The 25,425-nt window shown below is 42.1% G+C and overlaps 2 protein-coding genes across 4 annotated transcripts in view; one reads left to right on the top strand and one right to left on the bottom strand.

The window, feature by feature from the left end:
* Nucleotides 1-16,323, bottom strand: part of LOC117515516 (YY1-associated factor 2-like) — a 33,058-nt gene extending 16,735 nt beyond the window's left edge. For both annotated transcript variants that reach the window (XR_004562177.1, XM_034176097.1), the window contains exons 1-2: nt 16,189-16,323; nt 15,789-15,914 (exon numbers count right to left, since the gene is read on the bottom strand). Coding sequence is in view for 1 of the 2 variants with exons in the window: in XM_034176097.1 (XP_034031988.1) it covers nt 15,789-15,914; nt 16,189-16,214 (152 nt within the window). In the remaining variant the exon portion in view is untranslated. The remainder of the gene's footprint in view (nt 1-15,788; nt 15,915-16,188) is intronic.
* Nucleotides 16,324-23,495: 7,172 nt separating this feature from the next.
* Nucleotides 23,496-25,425, top strand: part of LOC117515515 (periphilin-1-like) — a 59,896-nt gene continuing 57,966 nt past the window's right edge. The window contains exon 1 of one of the 2 annotated variants that reach the window (XM_034176096.1): nt 23,496-23,655. The gene's annotated coding sequence lies outside the window, so the exon portion shown is untranslated. The remainder of the gene's footprint in view (nt 23,656-25,425) is intronic. The other variant, XM_034176095.1, reaches the window with a different exon arrangement.

Here is a 25,425-nt window from a genome sequence, read left to right as displayed (position 1 = left end):
AGTATTTTGTTTAACTTGTTCAAATGGTCCAGTCCAAGGAAAAATATACTCAACAAAAATATAAACGCAACACTTTTGGTTTTGCTCCCATTTTGTATGAGATGAACTCAAAGATCTAAAACGTTTTCCACATACACAATATCACCATTTCTCTCAAATATTGTTCACAAACCAGTCTAAATCTGTGATAGTGAGCACTTCTCCTTTGCTGAGATAATCCATCCCACCTCACAGGTGTGCCATACCAAGATGCTGATTAGACACCATGATTAGTGCATAGGTGTGCCTTAGACTGCCCACAATAAAAGGCCACTCTGAAAGGTGCAGTTTTGTCACACAGCACAATGCCACAGATGTCGCAAGATTTGAGGGAGCGTGCAATTGGCATGCTGACAGCAGGAATGTCAACCAGAGCTGTTGCTCGTGCATTGAATGTTCATGTCTCTACCATAAGCCGTCTCCAAAGTCGTTTCAGAGAATTTGGCAGTACATCCAACCAGCCTCACAACCGCAGACCACGTGTAACCACACCAGCCCAGGACCTCCACATCCAGCATGTTCACCTCCAAGATCATCTGAGACCAGCCACTCGGACAGCTGCTGAAACAATCGGTTTGCATAACCAAAGAATTTCTGCACAAACTGTCAAACTCTCAGGGAAGCTCATCTGCATGCTCGTCGTCCTCATCGGGGTCTCGACCTGACTCCAGTTCGTCGTCGTAACCGACTTGAGTGGGCAAATGCTCACATTCGCTGGCGTTTGGCATGGAGAGGTGTTCTCTTCACGGATGATGCGAAGGAGATGTGTTGCACTGCATGAGGCAAATGGTGGTCACACCAGATACTGACTGGTATCCCCCCCCCCCCCCCCCCCCAATAAAACAAAACTGCACCTTTCAGAGTGGCCTTTTATTGTGGGCAGTCTAAGGCACACCTGTGCACTAATCATGGTGTCTAATCAGCATCTTGATATGGCACACCTGTGAGGTGGGATGGATTATCTCAGCAAAGGAGAAGTGCTCACTATCACAGATTTCGACTGGTTTGTGAACAATATGAGGGAAATGGTGATATTGTGTATGTGGAAAAAGTTTTAGATCTTTGAGTTCATCTCATACAAAATGGGAGCAAAACCAAAAGTGTTGCGTTTATATTTTTGTTGAGTGTAGGATGCCAAGCTAACATTTTTATTTTTAGCTTTAAATGGACGAGAAACATACACAGTAGATAAACGACAAATTTTAAGTAAAGCGTGTCACCCCGCATTTCGTACCCCCATCTGGCATGTGCGCAATGGAGTAAATAGTTTATTCGCATAATTGTTCTGAACAAATCCAGTGCGGGCACATTTGGGCATGTGTGCATTCAAATATGCATTTTATTAATATTACAATTTTTTTCCTTGATGGCAAAACTAGACCTTCTTAACAGGCCCCGTGTGCAGTATTTGTCAATAAATGTGTGTAATGTTGTGATGTCACACACTACCGACTGCGGCACGCATAACATTTTTACTTCAATGTGTGTGCGCTACCCTGAGCCCACAGCATTGTGATCTCACACACACACACACGCCCCCACTAACTCTTTAACTGTTTTATGTTTATTCCATTAGGGTACCAAATAAACTATCCCTGCATATCGCCACATCATCTGGAGCTCACACTCTGTATAATTTCTCTTCTGTGTTCACGTTGAGTGAGTTCTCAGAGGGGGAATCCCAGCTCCCAGGGCCTACTGACATGGATTTGCATATTTAAATAGGGGCATGAAAAGGAAGCATGGTGCATGTGCGCTCAATTCCATGTTCAGTGGAAAGTACAAACTTGAACGTGATCCATGCATATGCAGTTTGATACATCTGAATATTTTTGTGTTTATGCCAGTTTCTGGATTTTGGTGTACGCTGTATTTCAGTAGGAAATCCATGCAAGCCTTTGTACTTGAGGGCCCAGGCTATGTTTTTTAAATCATGACCAACACATAAATGAACATTAGACCAAATCACAAATTATACCAAAATAAGAATTAAAGACAAATATTCGACATGCTGAGAGAACATTTTATGTACTGTCATTCAAAAATCAATCATGTCCTGAAGCTTTTGCTTTTCTTAAAGATGATAAACGTGATATGTGGAAACATTATTAAACAATATTCAAAACTGAGATATCATTATTGCACATGCTGAATGTGCAATAATGTTGCTGTTGTGCACATCATTAGCAAAGGGCATTGACTGAAACTTGCCTATTTAGGAATACATTTCTAAGTACATTTTTTCCAATGAGAAATTTAACTTTGAGCTTGGTATCCATTTTTTTTCCAAGATTCAGGAAAGTTTATTCCATACAAGAAGAGTAGATACCAACTTCTACTCAAAAATGCCACTTTCTGAAAAAAATGGCAGTAAATGGTCTAGTTTAGAAATGGAAAGAGGCTATTGCTATGGCCATGTCTGACTGTTTGTGTGATTGCCTACAACAATATATTTAACACACAAAGAACAATTTGATCAAACTTGATGGACAAATTCAGTGGACCAAACTCTTCCAACATGGGTCATGTCAAGGTCAAAATCACAGGCCATCATCTAAAATATATCTCAGGCACTAGATGAGAGACCACAGCTTTATTATTATTTTAAAAACATCTCTATGTATCAGACATGTGACATCAATGGCATTATGTGATAACGCAAAGCTGGCAAATTATCTGACAGTGGAGAAGCAGTGCAAACATCTGGATGCCTTGTTCTGAACAGATTTTGTTTTGCAACAATATGCAAACTGACCAATCCTAATTTGTTCTACTCACTGAAGTATATAGATTTCAAACGCATCGTAAAAGGCGTTGTATTGGATCAGTACTAGCCGATATACCGAATTTCAGTATTTTAAAGAGAAAAATGTGGATGAGTGTGTCCCTACAGGCTCCTTCACACATAGTGCGAAGTTTGGACGAATACGGCAAAACAGCTTGAAACAGTTCGAATTAGCACACCACAAAACATTGTGCCAATGGCCAGGCGTGCACGATCCCAGTGCGAGGGTTCGTGCACGTGACTGTCTTTCAAGCAGGAACACACTGCGAGGTGCACCACATCGTGCTGCTTATGTAGAATAAATAAAACATAAAAACCAGCTGGTACCTGTGGAACCACATCACGCCCCTGATGTGGAATTTAAAAATCACCCACAGGATTCGTACCTACACTTTACCGATTGCCAGCCCAAAACTTTACCACTGAGCTACTGTCAGTGGCCTGTAAATAGTGAAAGTCAGATCACCAGCTGTGTGTTCTGATCTCATGGGCCGTTTCAGCCTGGGGGTAGCCTGTCAATGGGCTGCAGCGAGGGAGCGCACGCACACTCGCTGCAGCCTACAGCATATATTGCCACAGTGATATACGTTTTTATTTATGTCCACGTGATGACAGCAAAGAGTTTTCTAAATTTTCTTTCACAAAACTTCAAATCTAGGCTTGCATCTCAGATGTACCTTCTGGAAAATTGTAGCTGAACTTCCAGGTATTTTTTTTTTTTTAAGAAAATCCTCCTCTATATCACTTCATCAAGAAGCTGTATAACTGGGGATCCAAAATGCAAAACTTGCATTATGCACAATTTCTTCAATCACAGCAATCAAGCCTGGGTTGTCTGAGTGTCTTGGTGGATTTCCTCACTCTTCTTCTTGCACAGTCACTTGGTTTTTGAGAACTGTCTGCTCCATACAGATTTACCATAGAGTGCCATACTGTCTGTATTTTTTTTTATAATTTATGTAAATAAATTCCAAGACATATTCAGTGACTTGGAGATGTTCATGTATCCATCCCCTGACTTCTCTGAAGAAAACTGGCAAAAAAGATGATTATTTACAGGTATTATACCAAAGGGGCCCATTACTTATGCAACTCATCATCTTGGCTTTTATATTTTTTATTAACTGATAACAAATTACAGAAATTTGCTTTGAGTTTCAAGGAAGAAAATTTTAGATTTTTTTTTTTTTTTTTTTTTTAATATTGAGAAGCTCAATTTACTCTTTGTATTCTAAATAACAAATAACCTAAAATGCGCGAAATGTCAAGAGGCTGAATACTCTTACAAGCCACTGTACACAAGAAGAAAAGAAAAACCCAGCATGCACAATTTCTAAACACTTTGGACAATCTTCACATAAACAAGTACAATCAGATTTCTGACGTCCGCCAATCTGGATCCGGTGTCGCCGACAGAACGGACCCCCCTAAAAATTGGTCCGCTTTTTGCATCTGCGCATGCATCATCAGCCGCAGTTCATGGATTAAAACCTTCAAACTGCACTCCAGTCATCATCTATCTCAGCGACAGATATCTGAAGCTTTTATACAACAATCATTTCCACATAAATTCAGTATTATTTCATCATAAAAAGCGGCGGAAGGGATCAGAGCACCACAGCTAAATGCGTTCACTGTGCGTCAGCCATTTCAAAGTGTCATGGAGTTTCACAGAGTTTCTGCTTAAAACTGACTTTAGAATAATTGAAGAGGTTTTACCTTTATCATCTGATGGTTAATAATCCCATTAATCCATTTAGTGCAGCAGATAACTGAAACAATCATGCAAATGGTGATAAAATTCATCAAATTCAGCAGAAATACTCCTTAGACACTGCTCTTTTGAAAAAAAAAAAACGATTGGCCACTTGACTTTTCAATTGGTGATCAGGTAGGGGTCAACTGAAGAATTACACAGAAGTCAAAATTAAAAGATGCTCCAATCATATTGAAAAATATTCCACATTATTTGCCTGATCATAAAGATTCCAAAAAGGTATAGTTTGGACTATCTGTGACTGAATTCAATGGAGTTACGGGATAAAAACAGCAAGAATGGTGACAAAGGTCAGTTTCATTTTGTACAAGGGTCAAAAGTTAAAGTTGCTTCAATTTTGTTAAAAAGTGATGCAAATTATTGGTTGAGCTAATAGGATTAATAAATGGAATAGTATTGACAGTGCTGAATGCTTGGTCTCCAAAGTAAAGGTCAAACAAGGTCTACGTCTATTGGATTCTATGACATGTGACATATGTTACCCCTTAACGTGGTAAGTAAGGATGATACATGGTCCAAACTCTTCCTTTTTAAAACCGTGTTAACTCAACTAGTAATTTGCATCACTTTTTACCAAAATTGGAGCAACTTTAACTTTTGACCCCTGTACAAACCGACATTGACCTTTGTCACCATTCTTGCCGTTTTTATCCCATAACTCCATAGAATTCAGTTACAGACCATCCAAACCATTTGGAATCTTTATTATCAGGCAAATAATGTGGCATAGGTTTCAATATGATTGGAGCATCTTTTAATTTTGACTCCTGTGTAATTCTTCAATTGACCGCTACCTGAACGCCGACTGAAAATTCAAGTGGCCAATCAGTTTTTTCAAAAGAGGATTGTTTGAGGACTATTTCTGCCGAATCTGATGGTTTTATCACCATTTGCAGGATTCCGCTCTAAATATTCTCTTATCTGCTGCACTAATTTGATCGCTCTGGGTGTAGAGACTCCATCTTAGATGAGCGGCAGCGCTCCAAAATGACGCATGCGCAGATGCAAAAGGTGGACCGATTTTTAGGGGCGGACAGTTCGGACACCGGATCACCTCCAATGGCCTAATATCTATCTGTGGTGCAAATCTGGTGACAATCTGTGAAGGAGTTTTGACATAATCCTTCAAAGCCTATATAAAATGAAATCCTGACCCAGAATCCAAATCACCTCCAAATTTCAGTGGTGTCTTCCATGGCGTAATATGTATTTGTGGTGCAAATCTGGTAAAGGTGCGTTTACACATAAGCAAGACGTGTTACGAATGTCATTTTTCTGTCATTCGTGACACATTCCTGACATTCATAACGTGACTTAACGCATCTGAATAGGTTTCTTAATAGTGCGTGTTAGTGCGTGATATTCTTGATATTCGTGGAGCATGTTTTTGCCTGTCAAAAAATCTTCCACGAATGTCACACACCACCCTCATTTCGTCTCACGTCGTGGAGGTCGCAACTGAGCGTATTGATCCGTCTTGATGAGTATTGATCCTTAATAGAACATGACAATGTTCGTAGTGGTTCCTGTGATGGTTCTTGGAGCCCAAAGTGTCACGCGTTATTACGAAGTGACACGGAAACTGTTAAGTTTTGACACGACTTGTAACGCGGCGTCACATTTCACTGCGCGCCACGACGAATCAGTTTTCTGTCACGTGCGCACAATTAAACTCGGCTCCAAATGTTGGTCCACAGTTCCTGCTGAAGGTCCTCAGGACGCTCCTGCAGGTGTTCCACTTGCTGTTGTAACCGATGAGAGGGAGAACGAGTCTGAGCAACCAGAGGAGCAAGAGGAGACTCACGTGCTGCCCGACATCTCTGCACCTCCTCCAGTCCGGCGGAGGAAGAAGCGTGCGCACAATTAAACCCTGCTGCACCACATTCAGTTTGACTGCTGACACCAAGTCAGCTAAAAGTCAAATTTCAGTGCTCTTCAGCGCACACCTGCAGGTGTTCCACCTGCTGCATATGCCTGATGTTTGGGAAAGACGAGAGCCGCATGAAGCCACACATCTGGCTCTGTCCTCCTCCCCCTCTCTGTGCCAGTCCATGGCACAGAGCCCAACTATGCATGCAGTCACAAAGTTCTTCTGAAAAACTGGAGTGATCTGAATTCGGTTGGATGAATATGGGGGTGTGTGTGTGGAGACAATTCACCTCGTTCACAACGTGACAGAACTTAACGATGCGCTGTTACGCGCAATAGCGCATAACAACGAGGAACACTATTCTTGACCGTGCGTAATGGTTCCTGATAATTCTCCGGCAACATGTGCCATTAATCGTAATGCGTGGTAACAGGTTGCAGCAGTTCCTGAGGACACCTGACGCCTCTGCCCCGAATAATCACATTCGTGATCAATGGCCAAGAACGTGTACTTCGTGGCATTCATGATTTGTCGTCGTTATGTGTAAACGCAGCATAAGAATCTTGGAAGTAGTTTTGATGTAATCCTTCAAAGCCTATACAAAATGAAATCTTGATCCAGAATCCAGATCACCTCCAAAATTCAGTGGAGTCTTCCATGCCCCAATATCTATCTATAGTGCAAATTTGGTGAGAATCTATGAAGCAGTTTTGATGTAAACCCCTACCACTTTACTGCTGAATTGTTATTCAACTATTAAAAACAAAACACTTGAATAAGGGCCTCATGTAGATCCTCCTCTTACAACAGTACCAGTTTCATCTTAGCATCTAAGTATCATTGATTTAAGGGCAGGCACTGCCTCATTCCTCCTTGTCACTATTTACTTAATTGCCATCAGCGGTCTTGATGTCTGACAATTTTCACTTTCCCAGTAATTTCTTTTGACTGCTGTATTTTTTTCAGAGGGGGTGCTACAGCAAATGCAATGTGACTCTGTGTTGATTTGGCAGAAGTTTTACAGCAGTCAGGATCCGGTTTCATAAAGTGGTCTAATCTTGTTTAGTCTACTAAGCTCACTAAATCGACTAGTCGTCTGACAGTCATTGCACAAAGCGCTTAGTCAGCTAAAGTTTCACATTACGCGACTAAAGTTTTTAGTCTGCTATGGAGGAGACTAATCTTATTTTAGTCAACAAAACCTTAGTGTCTTACATCAAAAATGGCGGCTATCATCTACCACCACTTGATGGAGCAGGAAGGAAGGAGAGCCTTGTGGCGGGAGCGGGTGTTCCCGGACCGGAATAATCTACCGGAGAGGTTTACAGACGCAGAGGTTCAACAGCGATACCGCTTCTGTCTGCCTACAGTCCTCTTCATCGTGGACACGATAGCTCCAGCCATTAACAACCAAATGAGGAGGAACAATGCCCTATCAGCACTTCTTCAGGTTTTGATTGTGCTGAGGTTTTACACCTGTGAGACCTTTCAGCAGGTTTCAGGTGATACTATCCACATCTCCAAGTTGACAAAGGGGTCTTTTTCCCGGAGCACTTCTCCCCTGGTGCAGCGGATTCGGCCATGGTTGTAGCAGACAACCAACCCAGAAGTAAAAAAAAAAAAAAAAAAAAAAAAAACCTCACGCATTGGAGATGTTTCCTCGCAACGGCACTTGCAAGGCCACTTATGCTCATGAAAATCGTCAACTAACGTCAGGCGAATAATCTACAAGTTTAGCCATCTATGTGAAACAGAGATGAGATGCCTAATGTTGGGAGACTAACCTTAATCTACTAAGTAAGTTTAGTAGACTAAAATATTTGATTGCTTTATGAAACCAGGCCCAGATGCTCTTCCTGACAACTCCACATATCCATGGCCTTGAACCAGGGACCTTCTGTTTGAGAAGTAAGCATCTGCCTCTAGCCAGAAACCTACTCATAAGCTGCATGTTTAAGTGTCACTCTTCACCCTTCCAGAGTTTGTAACAGTAGCTAAGGGGATTTTGCAGCTCTCATGTGTTTTGCATGTGTTGAAGAACACCCATTTTTCAAACTGTGTACATTCAGCACAGCACAGTTTTAACTGCCCACAGTGGCACATGGTCATTAGACTATATGTGAGTGCACGCGTGAGTCGGGATCTTCTAAGAAAATTTCCACTTTCATACTACAACAGCGCAAACACACACATATGTATATTTTACAGTGAGCACCACATTCTGCTCTTTCCTTGATTTACAGTACATACATTTATATTCTTAAAATCCTATATTTTTATTCTTATAACTACATGATATATGAAGCATTACATTTTTATGTAGTAGTGAATTATGTACACTTTAATACTCACTGCGGGCAATTAGATTTTTTGTGAATGTTTTTTTTTTTTAGTCTGAATAATGATGGTAGGTAGTGCATTATTTTAGTCAATGCTGTGAGTCATCAACCTAAAAAGTGAGTGAAATTACTTGAACAAGTGTAACACTTTTGTGTCCCTGCCAGGGATTACATCAAACTAGAGACATTCGCTGTGCTCTATTTGTTGTGGAAAGCTGACAAACGTTGCCAGCGGCGCCGTCCCTGGCTTCACAACATGCTCATGAGATGTTCCCAATTTGGGGAGTTTCATTATTTGCTGCAAGCGCTGCAGCAAATAACTGGAGCTGCAGGAGCTCCAGTTTGAGGACCTCCTGTCCCATTCACTAGCGCACATGTAAACAAAAGGGGAAAAAAAAAAAAACTTGCCACTGCAGTTCCTCACTCTCTCTCCCCTCAAACTCTGTCATCATGGCGTTATAAACCAGCCACCATTTGTTTTATTATATCTGAGTAGTTAATAAATAAAATAATCTTCACGGTTCACGCGCGAACGTGAAAAAAAAAAAGAAACCTGTCTGCTGCTGCTGCCGCTCTCCCCTCAAAGTCTCCAGAGAGGAAGGGTCTGACACATCAGAGGAGGAGTTTTAAGGTTGATATAAGACTGACTTTTGGTTGTGCAAGTAACTTTTTTTTTGGTGCAAGTAATTTTTTTTGTTACTAGCACCAGTGCAAGTAGGTTAAAAAATGCACAACCTGCACATTATTTAAAGACATTTAAAGGGGGCAGGTTTTTTTTTAGAGCTTTTACTTAATTCAATACCAATTAAAATCTCAGGTAACCAGGATCTGAAAGAGGGGGGGTTCTTTTTTGGTGAAATTGGACCTTTATCAGCAGAGGGTCTGAAAATCTCAGAAAATGTTGGGTTTTTTTGTGTCTAGGGATGTACTGTGGAGGGTTTTTTGAACACTAAGATTTTAGCCCACAGAGCATGTGTATCAAATACAGAAGCGCTACCTTGAAGCGTTGAGTTATCATGGTGTCAAGGGGTGCGAGAAACTGACGGATGGATGCATATAACCCATTTTAACTGAAGGTGATAAAATAATGAAGTTCTGATAGTCTTTTATAAATGCTGCAAATGTAGAGACTATGGATGCATCAGTTATGACATCAGCATTGGTATTTTGGCAGATATTTTTTTCTTTAATTCTCCGTACCACATATAGGAAGGAGATGTAAAAAACAACCCAGAATGCACTGCTTCATCAACATCATCTCTCCCCCTCCTAGTCAGCTGAATTTCCAGTCACAATGTTTACAGGGCCTGAACTCCATGTTATGTGTGTCTGCGAGAAAGCCGCGTAGGTATATCCAATTTTGCAAGTGTGTGACCATGACGGCTTGGGGAGGAAGCAGTGTCAGATTTAGTGATATCTACAGGGCTGATGTGGTGTGGACACAGGACTTTGAAGCCCTTAGCTATGTCTAGGGATAGGTATCAAGAACCGGTTCCTTTCAGGTATCATTAAGAAATGATTCGATCCACCGACATCAATAATCTTTTTGCTTAACAATTCCCTTATCGGTCCTTCTGAGTGGCCATTGTTTTTGGGGGTGTTTGTCAGGAAAGTGATAATTTCTCTACATTGATTAGAGACCCTGCAGTGGGTCTGTAATCAACTTTTCTGCAGTGCAGCTTTGCTTTGAACCGTGAACCAATCGAAGCAGTGCTTCGCAGATCAAAGCAGTGCTTCGATCTGGTGCTTCGTTGATTCATTGTTTTATTTCGCGTTATCTTAATTTTCCCCACTAAAACCCAAAAGAGCATATGTCTGAGTAATATTTACCTTTTTTATGTTAAATGACCTGTTATGGTCTTCTGAAACAGTTGATAGATGTATTTTATAACTTAAAAACAGGACCAATGCTAACACATTAGCATGTCTATGGCGTTTTCAATGTTAAAGTTAGCGTTAAGCTGTTCACATCTCAGCAGGTTGTGTGTGCATTTGTTTTCTGTATAACAATGGCTCAGCGTTCATTGTCGTAAAAGAGTCAAACTGTATTTTTTTTTATTCATATATTAATAATAGCAACAACAACAACAGTAATAATAACTCATAATAACTAATAATGCTACAATACAATTTTAGAAAAAGAGACAAAAAGAACCTGATGAAACAAAACAGAAAATATAAAACTACTAACAATGAAAATAAATAAATAAATATAGAAATAAATAACTTTCTTGTGAACACCTAGTGACTCTCACACCTCCACTTCATTCCTGTTTTATTTAAGTTTAATGACAACTTGTTTCGGTCAAACCATATTTTCAATTTGTTAATTTCTTCAGTGATTTCCTCCAGAACTATCTGCCAAGCTAGAAAACTGCTGCATCCTAGTAAGAGCAGAATACTACTGGAATGAATTTGAATAAGGAAAGTTGGGTTTTTCTCACCAAAATGGATGCTGCACTCACTGCAGTTTATTGTCTGGAATAGTCCCAGATTGCATTTCAGAGCTTCGAGAATTCAAACATTTTCTTGTGGGTGGTGTTGGGGGGGTAATTTTGGGTTTCAGCTTTTTTTGGTTTTTTACCACTTTCATCCCTGAATATGTCAATCGTGAGTTACTTTGTGCGGATTAAAGTCACTAACTGGGAATCCTTTCTTGTTGCAAGAAAGAAACAAGAATTGTCCTCTGTTCTGTTCACACAGCACCAAATGCTGCGCGGCTCTCTGCCGAGTCAAGTTAGAATGATAGAGTCCAGTAGGAATTAATAAATTCAAAGCGAAATGCCGTCTAAATCAAACGACACCTCTTTCCAAACGTAATACAAACAAACTGCAATCAATCAAAATGTTTTTTTTTCCCTCCCAAAACAAGTCGTCCTGCGCTGATGTGCAGCAGCCGGCTGAGCTCAGCTCAGAGGTATGGAGAGATATTCATGCCAAAATGTCTGAAAGGAAATGCTTTTGACAAAAACTACAGATTTTATTTATTCCTATTTATGTCCAGAGATCAAGGATACAGTGACCAATTTAAATGTTGTTGATATAGAAAACCTGTAAAGCCTACTTTTAGTACGCAGAAAATTCACAAGAGGTATCGATAAGGAATCAGATCAATAAGCAGAATCGATATCAATAAAATCTTATCAATACCCATCCCTAGCCATGTCCATGGTTACCAGCTATTGACTGTGGCTGGACTAATGAAAGAATCAAAAAACAAAAATGTGACGATGGTTATCGGACATTTAATGACCGTCTTGTGGAACTCACGCAACTTGGAAATTTCAAAGCATGTGAAGCCCTGTGAAGCAAGAAGCAGCATCAGACAGCATGACAATATTCTCCATGACTGCTGTGTGCCGCTTCAGGTTAAGTCAAAATATCAGAATGTGGTTGTGTTGCAATGTTGTTGTTGTCCTACTGGGTGCTCCTGTTTGTTTTGGGTCGCCACAGCAGATACAGCCAGATCTGCATAGGTATTTGGCACAAGTGTTATGCCGGCCACCCTTCCTGACAACTCCAATTTTATCTGGAGAAGCACACACAGCCCCTGGTGTTCCAAGGAGGTCTCCCATCCTAGTAGTATCCAGGCCCCACACTTAGCTTCTGAGATCCAACAGGATCAGGCTTACACAGAGCAGACTGGCTGCTGTGGTTGTGTTGCAAGGTATGTATTTATCATTTGTTGTGATGTAACTAGCTGCAGCAGTTACACCACAACCAGCACAACAGTCTGGTTGTGTAAGTCTAAGTCTTATTTGCCTTATTTTAAAGAGTACGTCTCTTTAAAATAAGGCAAATAATAATAATGCCCCGCTCCACCATGTCTCAGATGTGACTATATGCAGTAGGGAGAGTTGTACTTTACAGTACTTACCTTGTGGTGGCTATACAGGGTCGTTGTAGCACAAGGTTTGTCATTATGATGTTCCTGTGTTGCTAGTTAGCTTGCTAACATCTCTGTAGGATGTTTTGCAGTTCACCTCAGAGGCATTATCTGGTTACGAAAATAAGGTTTTTAGCTTTAGAAGGGTTTATTTCTCACTAACCTTTACATAATATCCTCCTGACTACCAGGAAGGTAGTCAAGAGGATATAAGAGTAAAAACGCCAAATATTAGATTTATACAGAAATACAGTTGTCTTTAAGCAAATTCTCCCATCTTTGATTATTTTGCTCAACCGACCAATGCACGCAACACTGATGTCATGTTGCCTTCAGAAATCCCAGGGCAGAAACTTGTATTTAACCTATAACACACACACACATATATATAAAATAATCCTGGGGTGGGAGATCTGTCAGGAGGCATGGCAGGAGCTCCTGTTGAACAGGGTACTGCCACATTGTACAACAATACCACAGTATATGAAAACACTGTTCCAGAGTGGACCAAAGTAGTGGGTGATTATGACGTTATCGGCCCACCTTTAGCGAGCCATTACAGCAGGGGTGGCCAAGTTCGGTCCTCAAGAGCCACATTCCTGACACTCTTAGTTGTCTCCCTGCTCCAACACACCTGAATCCAATGAAAGACTCATTAAAAGTCTGCTAACGAGTCTTTCATTGGATTCAGGTGTGTTGGAGCAGGGAAAAAACTAAGAGTGTCAAGAATGTGGCTCTTGAGGACCAAACTTGGCCACCCCTGCATTACAGCATCAGCATCCATGTAAAGTAATAGTAATCTCAGGAATATGCCCTAAGAAGTGACAATAACTGTTCAACATTTTTTTTTCCATGGACTTTGAGAACTGATTTGGAGTAATTTGGGGGATCTGAATACAAATCTGAGCTCAGATATCCTGTATCACATCACATTTGTTTTGCAATCTGCATGTTCCATATTGATGGAATATGCAAAAGCTGCCCATTTACTCATGAGTTTGACGCCACTAATCATGCACAAAAGCAACTTCAAAAGCATAATTTGTAAACCAGGTTCACGAAATGTGAACTAAAGCCATAACATTGTTTACAGCGCAGAAGAGGTGTGTGAGACTACAGCTTTTGCTTCCATGCTTGATATGAGAAAAGTGTTTTCATGTCAAAAACGTGACGCAAATCGGAAAAACTAAAGGCCCAGTCACACGGCACTTAACGAAGGGTGACGAAGCCCTGACAAAACAAGAACCCTGGACTTTCGTTGGCATTGTTTAACCTTTGCGCAGCTTCGTTCCTGCAGCTGGCGCTTCGTTCCTGCAGCTGGCGCTTCGTTCCTGCAGCTGGCGCTTCGTTCCTGCAGCTGGCGCTTCGTTCCTGCAGCTGGCGCTTCGTTCCTGCAGCTGGCGCTTCGTTCCTGCAGCTGGCGCTTCGTCAGGATTTTTAAACTTGAAAAATTTGAACGAAGGGCAACGAAAACCTCAATTCGTCTGTGTTTTGTTTTGCTGTCATTCTTGACATTTTTTTAATCGTTTGTTTAGTTTTTGTAACGTTATTGTTTAATCTGACTTCGTTGGAGCAACTGAATGTTTTCACACAGTGCAGAAGCCGGTTTCTGGGCGCTGAGGCTGCTGCTGCTTCATGTACCATTGGAAATTACAGGACAAACTCAGCCTGCTTGCTTGGATTTTTTATGTGTGGGGGGTCAGCTTCAATGGGCTCAGGCACCTTATATAGGCCAGAATTAATCTTTCGTGTGGATATAATTAATTATTTTGCCACAAGCAACTGTTGAATTTGAAACAACAAAAAAGTTGTGTAATTTCCGACGGTACTTGAATGCAGCAGTAGCAGCAGCAGCTGCTGCCTGCGCTTATTATTTTGTATTAAATATAACAATATGAGTGTAGGAATGACAATCCAGTCCTTCTGTACATGTGGCAACAGGCAGATGAATCAAAATGATGACAAAGAGCTGTTCTGGAAGACAGAATTCACATTGTGGATCAGTGATCAGCTGTTGGAAATAACTGCACATGAGTCAATGCGCGTGTTCACAGGCACTGATTAATTTACCGCTCTGATATACTCAATCATCTTTACACTTATATTTATTCCTTCTTTTGACAGTTTTCTGTTATAAATCAATATATATGGCTTAGGAACATAATACAGTGATAGTGACCACGGTTTTTTTTTTTTTTTTTTTTAAATTGGAGCAAGACGGAGTGCGCAGCATGTCATCAGACAGTGAGGATTCTGATGATGGAGATGATCCCTCTTTTGTTGTAGATGAGGAACCAGAAGAGGTGGTCCACCGACATGCACACAGATCTCCACAGCTTCTGTTTGCAGTTTCTCCAGGACTCAGGTGCTATGAGCGCCATCCCAGCACCGAGTTCTGGAACTCAGAGATGCAGACACACACTGCTCCAGCTGTGGCTCCAGGCGCGTTTCATTTAAAGCGTCAAGATCGTGAGCTTTCGGTTTTGTTAATTTCCTCTTTCGTCCCTTTTGCGCTCTTGCTTCACAGGCTGTTCGGTAATAAAGCTCTTTCATCCACCTTTTCTCAACTTATTGCGACTTTTTTACTTTTTCCTTTCGTTCAGGAATCGTCGTGTGCTGTGCGACTGGGCCATAACACCAGATTCACATTCAGCACCCCCAAATTAATCAAAATCAGTTGAAAAACTCCATCCAAGAACAATCGGGTTGGCAATTGCTGTTGTAGTACTTTGTATGAGGGACAGACCAGTAGATATTGGAAAAAAAATTGCAACAATATTTTCTGCCATATCACCCAGCCCTATGATTATATGAATATGATGTTGACAATCTCAATTTTCCCAGAGGTCGATACTGCTGATTGCATGTCGACAAAAGAATGTCACCAACATTTTCATTTGATGATCCAACGGCAGGGTTTTCAAACTTTGTTACAGCACCTAAGTCAAATGAACAGAGAATATATGTGTGTGCTCAAATACGTTAAGTGGGCGCATTTCAAAGGTGCATCCAACACGTTCCAAATATATAAATAAATGGATGAATAGATAAATAAAAATGAGTTGGAGATAAAAAGGCTGTTTGTTTTTTACCGGGTTGACGTGCCCTTCCTGACGTCACACATCATGCACTTGAACGCCTCAGCGCTGTTCCTGAACGTGCACACGCTGCAGTCCCAGTAGCCGTCGTCAGAGCAGGGTTTGGATTGCCGCTTTGGCCTTCACACAAAAATAAAAACACAGGCACGGCGGTACATTTTCAATGAGAACAGTGTCTTCAGACGCTCACTGTCATCACCAAAACAGAAAAGAATCGACTCAAACGGCATGTTTTCTGTTGAGAAGACAGCGAGGAAAAGGGAGCTTCCAGGTTGCCCACATTAAAGCAGCCGACCGCCATGAGCGCTTCGCTAAAGACCCACTGATTAAGCTTTCTGGGCTTTGCGAGCGAACGGGTCAAGTCTGAACTTAAAAACAGTGGCGACAGTTTTACCTTGTGGGACTCTTCTTGTCTCCCATTTTTAAGCAATTTCGCGTGAAATCGACCCACGTTACAGGTGGAGAGAAAAGGCAGCCTGCTGCTCAGCTGTCGTGGAAACTCCTTTCGAAGAACCTTCACGTGACAGAGTTTCAGCCAATCACTTTGAAGCAATCGCCATACGAAGCGGGGAGGGGGGGGGATACAAAATATGACTACCATAATATTATTATTATTATTGTAATAACTTCATGTAAATAGTGCTGTTGAAGTGTTCATACATCTGGATGTCATTTAATACTCTTTTTTTCTCCCCTTAAAAGGTGCAATTTTGTACTTTCTTGTGGCCACCAGGATACTGCAATTAGTAACACTCACTCATCTTCAACCGCTTACTCCAATTAAGGGTCACGGGGAACTGGAGCCTATCCCAGCAGTCGTAGGGCGTGAGGTGGGGTACACCCTAGATAACCCGACAACCGGCCGGCTATGAATAGGGCCGATACTGGCCTCCATTTTGGAGTGAGATTTCTTACTCCTAAACAATCAATAGGAGAGCAGCGCTCGCGCCACATCAACTAGCCCAACGACCGACTCTGAATTGGGCCAGATACTGGCCTTTCTCTCCTAGGCAGTGATTGGTTGGTGGCAGAGACGCTCATGTCAGCCTCACTTTGATGGGGTGCGAGCGCTGCTCTCCTATTGGTTGTTTAGAAGTGGGAAATCTCACTCCAAAATGGAGGCCAGTATGACCCAATTCATAGCCGGGCGGGTTGTCAGGCTGCACATCAACGTGAGGCTGATGCATGGGCTGACGTCAGCGTCTCTGCCTGCAACCAATCACAGGCTAGGAGAGAGAGGCCAGTATCTGGCCCAATTCAGGGCCAGTTGTCGGGCTAAGTGGCTGTGCAAGGAGAAGAGTGAGGAAAGCCACCAAGACACCCAGACAACCCAGAAGAAGTTATAGGCTTATGTGGCTGTAATTGGAGAAATTGTGCACAGTGCTAAGTTTTGCATTTTGTATCACCAGTTATCCATCTTCATGATGAAGTGGTATAGAGGAGGATTTTCTTAAAAAGAACACCTGAAAGTTTAGCTACAAATTGCCAGAAGGTATATCTGAGATGCAAACCTAAATTTGATCTGTTTTTGTGAAAGAATATCCTTCTCCGCTCTACATCAATATGAAGCTAAGAGTGATGATGCAAAATGCCAAATTTGGTAAGCTGTTAGCTTGCGCTTCTGACTTGGGAGGAGGGGCGCATTCAGGCTTTTTCCATCACACATGGAGCCACCCACACTCCACCCCTTTATGCATTAATGAGTTCATCGTAAATCCATGTGAGTGAGGCTGTCAACACAGAGATGCCCAAAAAAGGGGGTCATTTCGGTTGTTCTGGCTCTCTAGAAAATCAATGGGTGACATCAAGCAGGCTCTGTCCAGTATATATATATATATATATATATATATATATATATATATATATATATATATATATATATATATATATATTCCACTGTTAAAGGAGATTTTTTTAATGAAAGACGTGCGGACGGGTCCGCGCGTCGGCTACGCGACGCTCCGCCACAGGAAAAACACCTCTGTTGAAAGCCTTAAGGACAAGTTGGAACATGTCCTGCTGTTAAACAATTTCTCATATACTCACTCCACTGAAAGCCATCAAAAGCCGCCTGGATTTTACAAATGGTTATCAACACGGAGGTGTTTTTCCTGTGCCGCCGCACCGCGTCGGCTGCGTTCCGACGCGCGGACCCTTCCGCACGTCTTTCATTAAAAAAATCTCCTTTAACAGTGGAATATCCGGATAAAATGCTGAAACCGACTTCTTCTGAAACTTCTCTGTTCTCTCACGACGTCCTGGATCAATAGAGCCTGAAATGTGGAGGTTTTCAGCTTGAACAGGCTGACGACGGCGGCTGAGAGCGCTGAGCGACGTCTCGCACCGTGGGAAGTCCTTAAAGCGACAGAATCACCTCAAAATCTCTCATCAGCCGTTAAAATTTTCACTGAAAACCAGCTTAATTTTTCGAACCGTGTCCACTTCGATGTGTCTCACAGGTTTAGAAAAAATTTTGATCAAACAACGCGCCAGTCTCTCAGCAACTTCTCAGACAAAGGAATTCCGACGAGGGGCTGGACGACTCCTCCCACAAGGAGTGCACACAGGCGAATAACGTCACCGACAGGCGTGGAAAAACTCACGCATGCGCACGAGGGTTCAAGCATGTCTGACGTAAAAACATATGAATGAAATCCATATAGTTTTTGAAAAAAATAAAAGGACCGTTGCTTTATTGACAGACCTCGTATATATATACGAGGTCTATTAGAAAAGTATCCGACCTTATTATTTTTTTCAAAAACCATATGGATTTGAATCACGTGTGATTACATCAGACATGCTTGAACCCTCATGGGCATGCAAGAGTTTTTTCACGCCTGTCGGTTACGTCATTCGCCTGTGGGCAGTCTTTGAGTGAGGAGTGGCCCACCCTCTCATCGATTTTTTCATTGTTTAGGAATGGCTCAGAGACTGCTGCTTTGTTTGATCAAAATTTTTTCAAAACTGTAAGGCACAACTGAGTGGACACCAGTCGATAAATTCAGCTGGTTTTCGGTAAAAATTTTAACGGCTGATGAGAGATTTTGGTCTGGTAGTGTCGCCGTACGGACGGCCCACGGTGCCTGACGGCGATCTGCGCTTCGAGGCGGCAGCGTCTCGCCGTTTCAAGTTGAAAACTTCCACATTTCAGGCTCTGTTGACCCAGTAAGTCATCAGAGAACAGAGAACTTTCAGAAGAAGTCGGCATGAGGAGTTTATTCGGACATTCCATTCTTAACGGATATTTTGTAATGAAAGAACGTGCGGGCAGAGTCGCATGTCGGGCCGGACCCGACCGCGGGGGGTCGCGACAGGAAAAACACCTCCGTTGGAAACCTTAACGGGCAAGTTGGAACATGCCCAAGCTGTTAAACAATTTCTCAGTTACTCACTTGTTGAAAGCCATCAAAAGCCGCCTGAATTTTACAAATGGTTTTCAACACAGAGGTGTTTTTCCTGTCGCGGCGCACACAGATTCGTCAAGTCGTCACGGAAACGACTCGGCGAATTTGCGCACACGTCTTTCATTAAAAAATGTCCTTAAACAGTGGAATGTCCGCATAAAGTCCTCATGCCGGCCTCTTCTGAATCTTCTCTGTTCTCTCACGACGCCCTGGGTGAATTAAGCCTTAAATTAGGATATTTTCAGGTCGAAACAGGCCGACGACGGCGCCTGGAAGCGCTGCGCGACGTCCCGCTCCGTGGGAAGTCCTTACACCGATAGAAACACCCCATAATCTCTCATCAGCCGTTAAACTTTTCACCGAAAACCATCTTAATTTCTCGAATAGTGTCCACTCAGATATTCCTCGCAGGTCCAGAAAAAATTTTGATAAAGCAACGCGCGCCGTCTCGAGCAGCGTGTGAAACAAAGGAATTCAGCCGAGAGGGCGGGACCACATCTCACTCAAGGCCTGCCCACAGGGAAATGACGTCACTGACACGCGTGAAAAAACTCACGCATGCGCACGAGGGTTCAAGCATGATTGGTGTAATCGCACGTCATTCAAATCCATATAGTTAAAAAAAAATAAAAGTGTCGGTTTCTTATCTAATGAACCTCGTATATATAGATACACTCAACAAAAATATAAATGCAACACTTTTGGTTTTGCTCCCATTTTGTATGAGATGAACTCAAAGATCTAAAACTTTTTCCACATACACAATATCACCATTTCCCTCAAATATTGTTCACAAACCAGTCTAAATCTGTGATAGTGAGCACTTCTCCTTTGCTGAGATAATCCATCCCACCTCACAGGTGTGCCATATCAAGATGTTGATTAGACACCATGATTAGTGCACAGGTGTGCCTTAGACTGCCCACAATAAAAGGCCACTCTGAAAGGTGCAGTTTTATCACACAGCACAATGCCACAGATGTTGCAAGATTTGAGGGAGCGTGTAATTGGCATGCTGACAGCAGGAATGTCAACCAGAGCTGTTGCTTGTGTATTGAATGTTCATTTCTCTACCATAAGCCGTCTCCAAAGGCGTTTCAGAGAATTTGGCAGTACATCCAACCAGCCTCACAACCGCAGACCACGTGTAACCACACCAGCCCAGGACCTCCACATCCAGCATGTTCACCTCCAAGATCATCTGAGACCAGCCACTCGGACAGCTGCTGAAACAATCGGTTTGCATAACCAAAGAATTTCTGCACAAACTGTCAGAAACCGTCTCAGAGAAGCTCATCTGCATGCTCGTCGTCCTCATCGGGGTCTCGACCTGACTCCAGTTCGTCGTCATAACCGACTTGAGTGGGCAAATGCTCACATTCGCTGGTGTTTGGCACGTTGGAGAGGTGTTCTCTTCACGGATGAATCCCGGTTCACACTGTTCAGGGCAGATGGCAGACAGCGTGTGTGGCATCGTGTGGGTGAGCAGTTTTATGATGTCAATGTTGTGGATCGAGTGGCCCATGGTGGCGGTGGGGTTATGGTATGGGCGGGCGTCTGTTATGGACGAAGAACACAGGTGTATTTTATTGATGGCATTTTGAATGCACAGAGATACTGTGACGAGATCCTGAGGCCCATTGTTGTGCCATACATCCAAGAACATCACCTCATGTTGCAGCAGGATAATGCACGGCCCCATGTTGCAAGGATCTGTACACAATTCTTGGAAGCTGAATGTCCCAGTTCTTGCATGGCCGGCATACTCCCCGGACATGTCACCCATTGAGCATGTTTGGGATGCTCTGGACCGGCGTATACGACAGCGTGTACCAGTTCCTGCCAATATCCAGCAACTTCGCACAGCCATTGAAGAGGAGTGGACCAACATTCCACAGGCCACAATTGACAACCTGATCAACTCTATGCGAAGAAGATGTGTTGCACTGCATGAGGCAAATGGTGGTCACGCCAGATACTGACTTGTATCCCCCCCCCCAATAAAACAAAACTGCACCTTTCAGAGTGGCCTTTTATTGTGGACAGTCTAAGGCACACCTGTGCACTAATCATGGTGTCTAATCAGCATCTTGATATGGCACACCTGTGAGGTGGGATGGATTATCTCAGCAAAGGAGAAGTGCTCACTATCACAGATTTAGACTGGTTTGTGAACAATATTTGAGAGAAATGGTGATATTGTGTATGTGGAAAAAGTTTTAGATCTCTGAGTTCATCTCATACAAAGTGGGAGCAAAACCAAAAGTGTTGCGTTTATATTTTTGTTGAGAGTAGATAGATAGATAGATAGATAGATAGATAGATAGATAGATAGATAGATAGATAGATAGATAGATATAGCAGAGGTGGGACGAAGTCACCATCAAGTCACTCTCAAGTCATCATTCAGCAAGTCCCAAGTCAAGTCTCAAGTCATAATGATCACCAATTGTTTGCAAGCTGTCCACACCAAAGCAAATCGTGAGGAGATCTGCACAGTTCCCAAAACTATGATTTAATTAATAAACACTTAAAACCAAGCTAAGGAGGGCTTGTTCAGTTGTCTTTCGTCACACACTGAGTCACCCATGTTCCACCCCTTTATGCATTAATGAGTTCATCGTGAGTCATCTGCTGCAATTGTTGAGACACCCAGACACAAGTTTCATATCAGCTGTTCCAGTATCCAAACATTTCATACTACCTGTCGAAATGTCCCACCAAGGATTAGTGCACATATGCACAACACAAAAAATTCATTTTTTAGCGGTCATTATTAATTGTTTTCGACTTTATTAAATTAACATTAGTACTTAATTTTGAATAACTGAATTTTTCCAATTGTTTGTAGCTTTTTTGATTGATATTCTCTGTATTATCATACAGGGTGACCATATTTTGATTACTGAAAAACAAGACACAAAATGAGATACTCAAATGATAAATGGACTGCATTTACATTGCGTTTTTCCATTTGCGTTTTTTCATTTGCATCAGAAGCTCAAAGCTCTTTACAATGATGCCTCACATTCACCCATTCACACAGACACACTCACCTTGCAAGGCATTCACTACACATACCGAGCAACTAGGGGATTAAGGACCTTGCCCAAAGGCCCTTTGTGATTTTTTTGGTCTGGCTGGATTTTGAACTGAGGATTCTCTGGTCTGAAGCCCAACGCTTAACCACTAGACCATCATCTCCCCTTGATACTCAAAGTTACTCAAAGATGAAATACAATGAAAACCAGGACATTTTCATCACTTTCTAAAAAAAAAACAAAAAAAAAAAACAGGACAGCCAGGACAGGATGTGAAAACAGGACATGTCCTAATGTACTTGTGTTAGCTTTATGGAACCCGTGCATTTGGTGTCGCCAGTAAAGTTCTGTTTTGATTTTTCCTGCATTCCAGTTTTGCTGGTTTTAAATAATTTGAAACAGGAGATACTGGTTAATAGAAGTGGGCGATACCGGGAATTTTGGTCTTGATCCGATACCAAGTAAATACAGGCCCAGTATCGCCGATATCGATACCGATACTTTTTCATATTTAAGCTTCATAGATCCAAAGGATCCAAAAGACCTAGGATAGAATTTCGTCAAACATTGTACGTGACAACAAAATACTTTATTATCACAATCAACATTTTTGTTTAAAAAAAAAAATCACTCAACACAACTTAAAACAAAATCTCCTGAGGTGGCTGACAAACCACAATACAAGGGTGCGCTGCTCCGTGTTGTGTGACACAGCGCAGAGCTGCTCTTACAGACAGAGAGTAGGCTTTGGTGAATCTGCGTGCGCAGCAGTCAGTGCGTGCGGGAGAGAAAAAAGCTTGAGCATCGATCGTTTTACACAAGGATCGTTCAGTATCAATACCAGCGTTGGTATCGATATTATCGATAATAGGATTGATCCGCCCACCTCTACTGGTTAAGTGACCGAATTTATAACTACTGTAAGCCACTTGACACATGCGTCTATACGTAAATTCAGCATATTTTCCACAAAGTAGGATGGTTTGTCAGAACACTGGGTCTCAGTAAAAAAAACTAAAATAAATAGATAAATAAACCTATGGCTGACGTCGCGTAGGCTTTGTCCAGTATCTACAGTCCTGTAGAGTATGTGCAATCTATGTTCTGATCCATATTCCGGTGCAGAAGGCGCAGAAATGCCTCATGCATCAATCACAACCACTGTAAAACAATAAGAGCGAACCCCAATCCAGCAGGTGGCGATACAGCAGTAGGATGCTGTTTTGTAACCGCCATTCAGTAATGCAGAAGATGAAGCCCACTATCTGACCACTGTTTCGTTTTTAAGTTTTTTATTTTATTTTATTTTTTGCACGTGGAAAAAATATAGCTAAAAGTGTATGTAACTATACTTGGAGTTTGAGAAATATGTTAAACTTGCACCGGGGTTAGGAATATTAAACGCGCTTCTCGGTATGTGACTTTTGTTTTAATTCCTGCTGTGTTATGATGCTAGCTTGTGTGGCTAAAGGCTGCTAAACAACTTCATCCACTCGTGGAATCTTTTTGAGAGAGAGAAAAAAAAAAACACGCTCTAAAGTCTGTGTGCGGGACCATATTTGCTATGGTATACTAGTCCATCGCTAATGTTGATCAGGTACATAGGTAGTGGTGAAATGCGAGCATAAGGCATCGTCTGTGTGAGTTTTGATGATCAGCAGCTCAAATTTGACCCATTTAGTGATTAACAGTCAGCAGCATGTACTAATATGTATCTCCAACGGGAAGCGTACGGTTGAAGTTGTATGATCAGTATTTCTATCTGTGGAGATGTGCCAAAACAAAAGTAAGTGGTGGAACGAAATGTTGGCAGTAAAGTGTTTTTGGTGGTCAAGATTCATAGTGAAGTCGCCCCAGGTAAAGTTACCCCACTCTAGTAACACAATATTTCAGTTCTGACATATGATCATTTAATAAATTGTTTATACACACCAGTGGCATAATACACTGTTCTTACTCAAGTTTTCTGAGTGAGATGGTGTTTTAAGGTAGGGTAAATAAAATGATAAATGGACATGGCGCTTTTCCATCTTCATCAGAAGCTCAAAGTGCTTTACAATGATGGCTCGCATTCACCCATTCACACAAATACACTCACACACAGATAGAGTGCTGCCACTCAAGGCGCTTACAACACACTGGGAGCAACTGGGGATTAAGGACCTTGCCCAAGGGTCGTTAGTGATTTTCCGGTCTGGCTAGGTTTTGAACCGAGAATCCTATGGTCTGAAGCTCAACGCTTAACCACTAGACCAGACCTGGGCAAACTGCGGCCCGGGGGACACATGGGTCAGTGGGTCTGCCTAACAGTTTATTCTATTCATTTTGTTAGCCCTTTGAGTTTTGTCTTTTGAGATCTTTTTATGCCACAGACATATGTGTTTGTGTTGGTAAAGAACCAGGATTCATAATTTAGGTCAGGATCCCCAGGTAGTGGCATCTCAGTGGCAAAGGCCTTTGTTTATTCTTTGTTAAACTTATTTCAGCATAACTGCGTTAAACACAGGTTGATTGAGCAAACATACGTTTAGTAACGTAAGTTGTTGAACAACTAAAGTAAGTTCTTTCTGCTTCTCCCTTTTTCACTCTGGGTCTCCACAGCAGCGTCGATATGGATCTACATTTTGATTTTGTACAAGTTTTACTCCTGATGCCCTAACTCCACATTACTTTGAGAACTGGCGCACGTGGTCTTGAACTGGGAACCTGCTGTTTTGTAAGCAGCCACACTGATCGCTTGTTACCATGCTGCCCAGACTGTTTAAGAACTTTAAAAAAGAAAGAAACCTCAGTGGTACCACCATGGCAGACTGTGCAACATCATTGTGGCAGCTTGTGACACCTCACTGGCAATGGTATGAGGTTTTCAGACCACACATGACCATCTGTGACATCTAAGGCATCACAGGCTGCCACAGAATACCGCACTGAAGTCACATAGGCTGCTACAAGAGTGTCACTGAGGTGTCACTGGCTGCTCCAGGAGTACCATCTTGGTGACAGGCTGCCACATTCATGTGTCACAGTCTGCCATGGAAATGCCACTGAGGTGTTGCAGGCTGCTGCAGGACTGCCGCTACTTCACAGTACCACTGGAGGGATCCTGCTGTGTCTTATATTCTGACCACACACCATCTCTTACCTCATGAATGTATGCACTTTTTAAGTGCCCTTCTCTAAATT

This window comes from Thalassophryne amazonica, chromosome 8 (genome assembly GCF_902500255.1).
Source record: "Thalassophryne amazonica chromosome 8, fThaAma1.1, whole genome shotgun sequence".
NCBI lineage: Eukaryota > Metazoa > Chordata > Actinopteri > Batrachoidiformes > Batrachoididae > Thalassophryne > Thalassophryne amazonica.
This window is presented reverse-complemented; position numbering and strand designations above follow the sequence as displayed.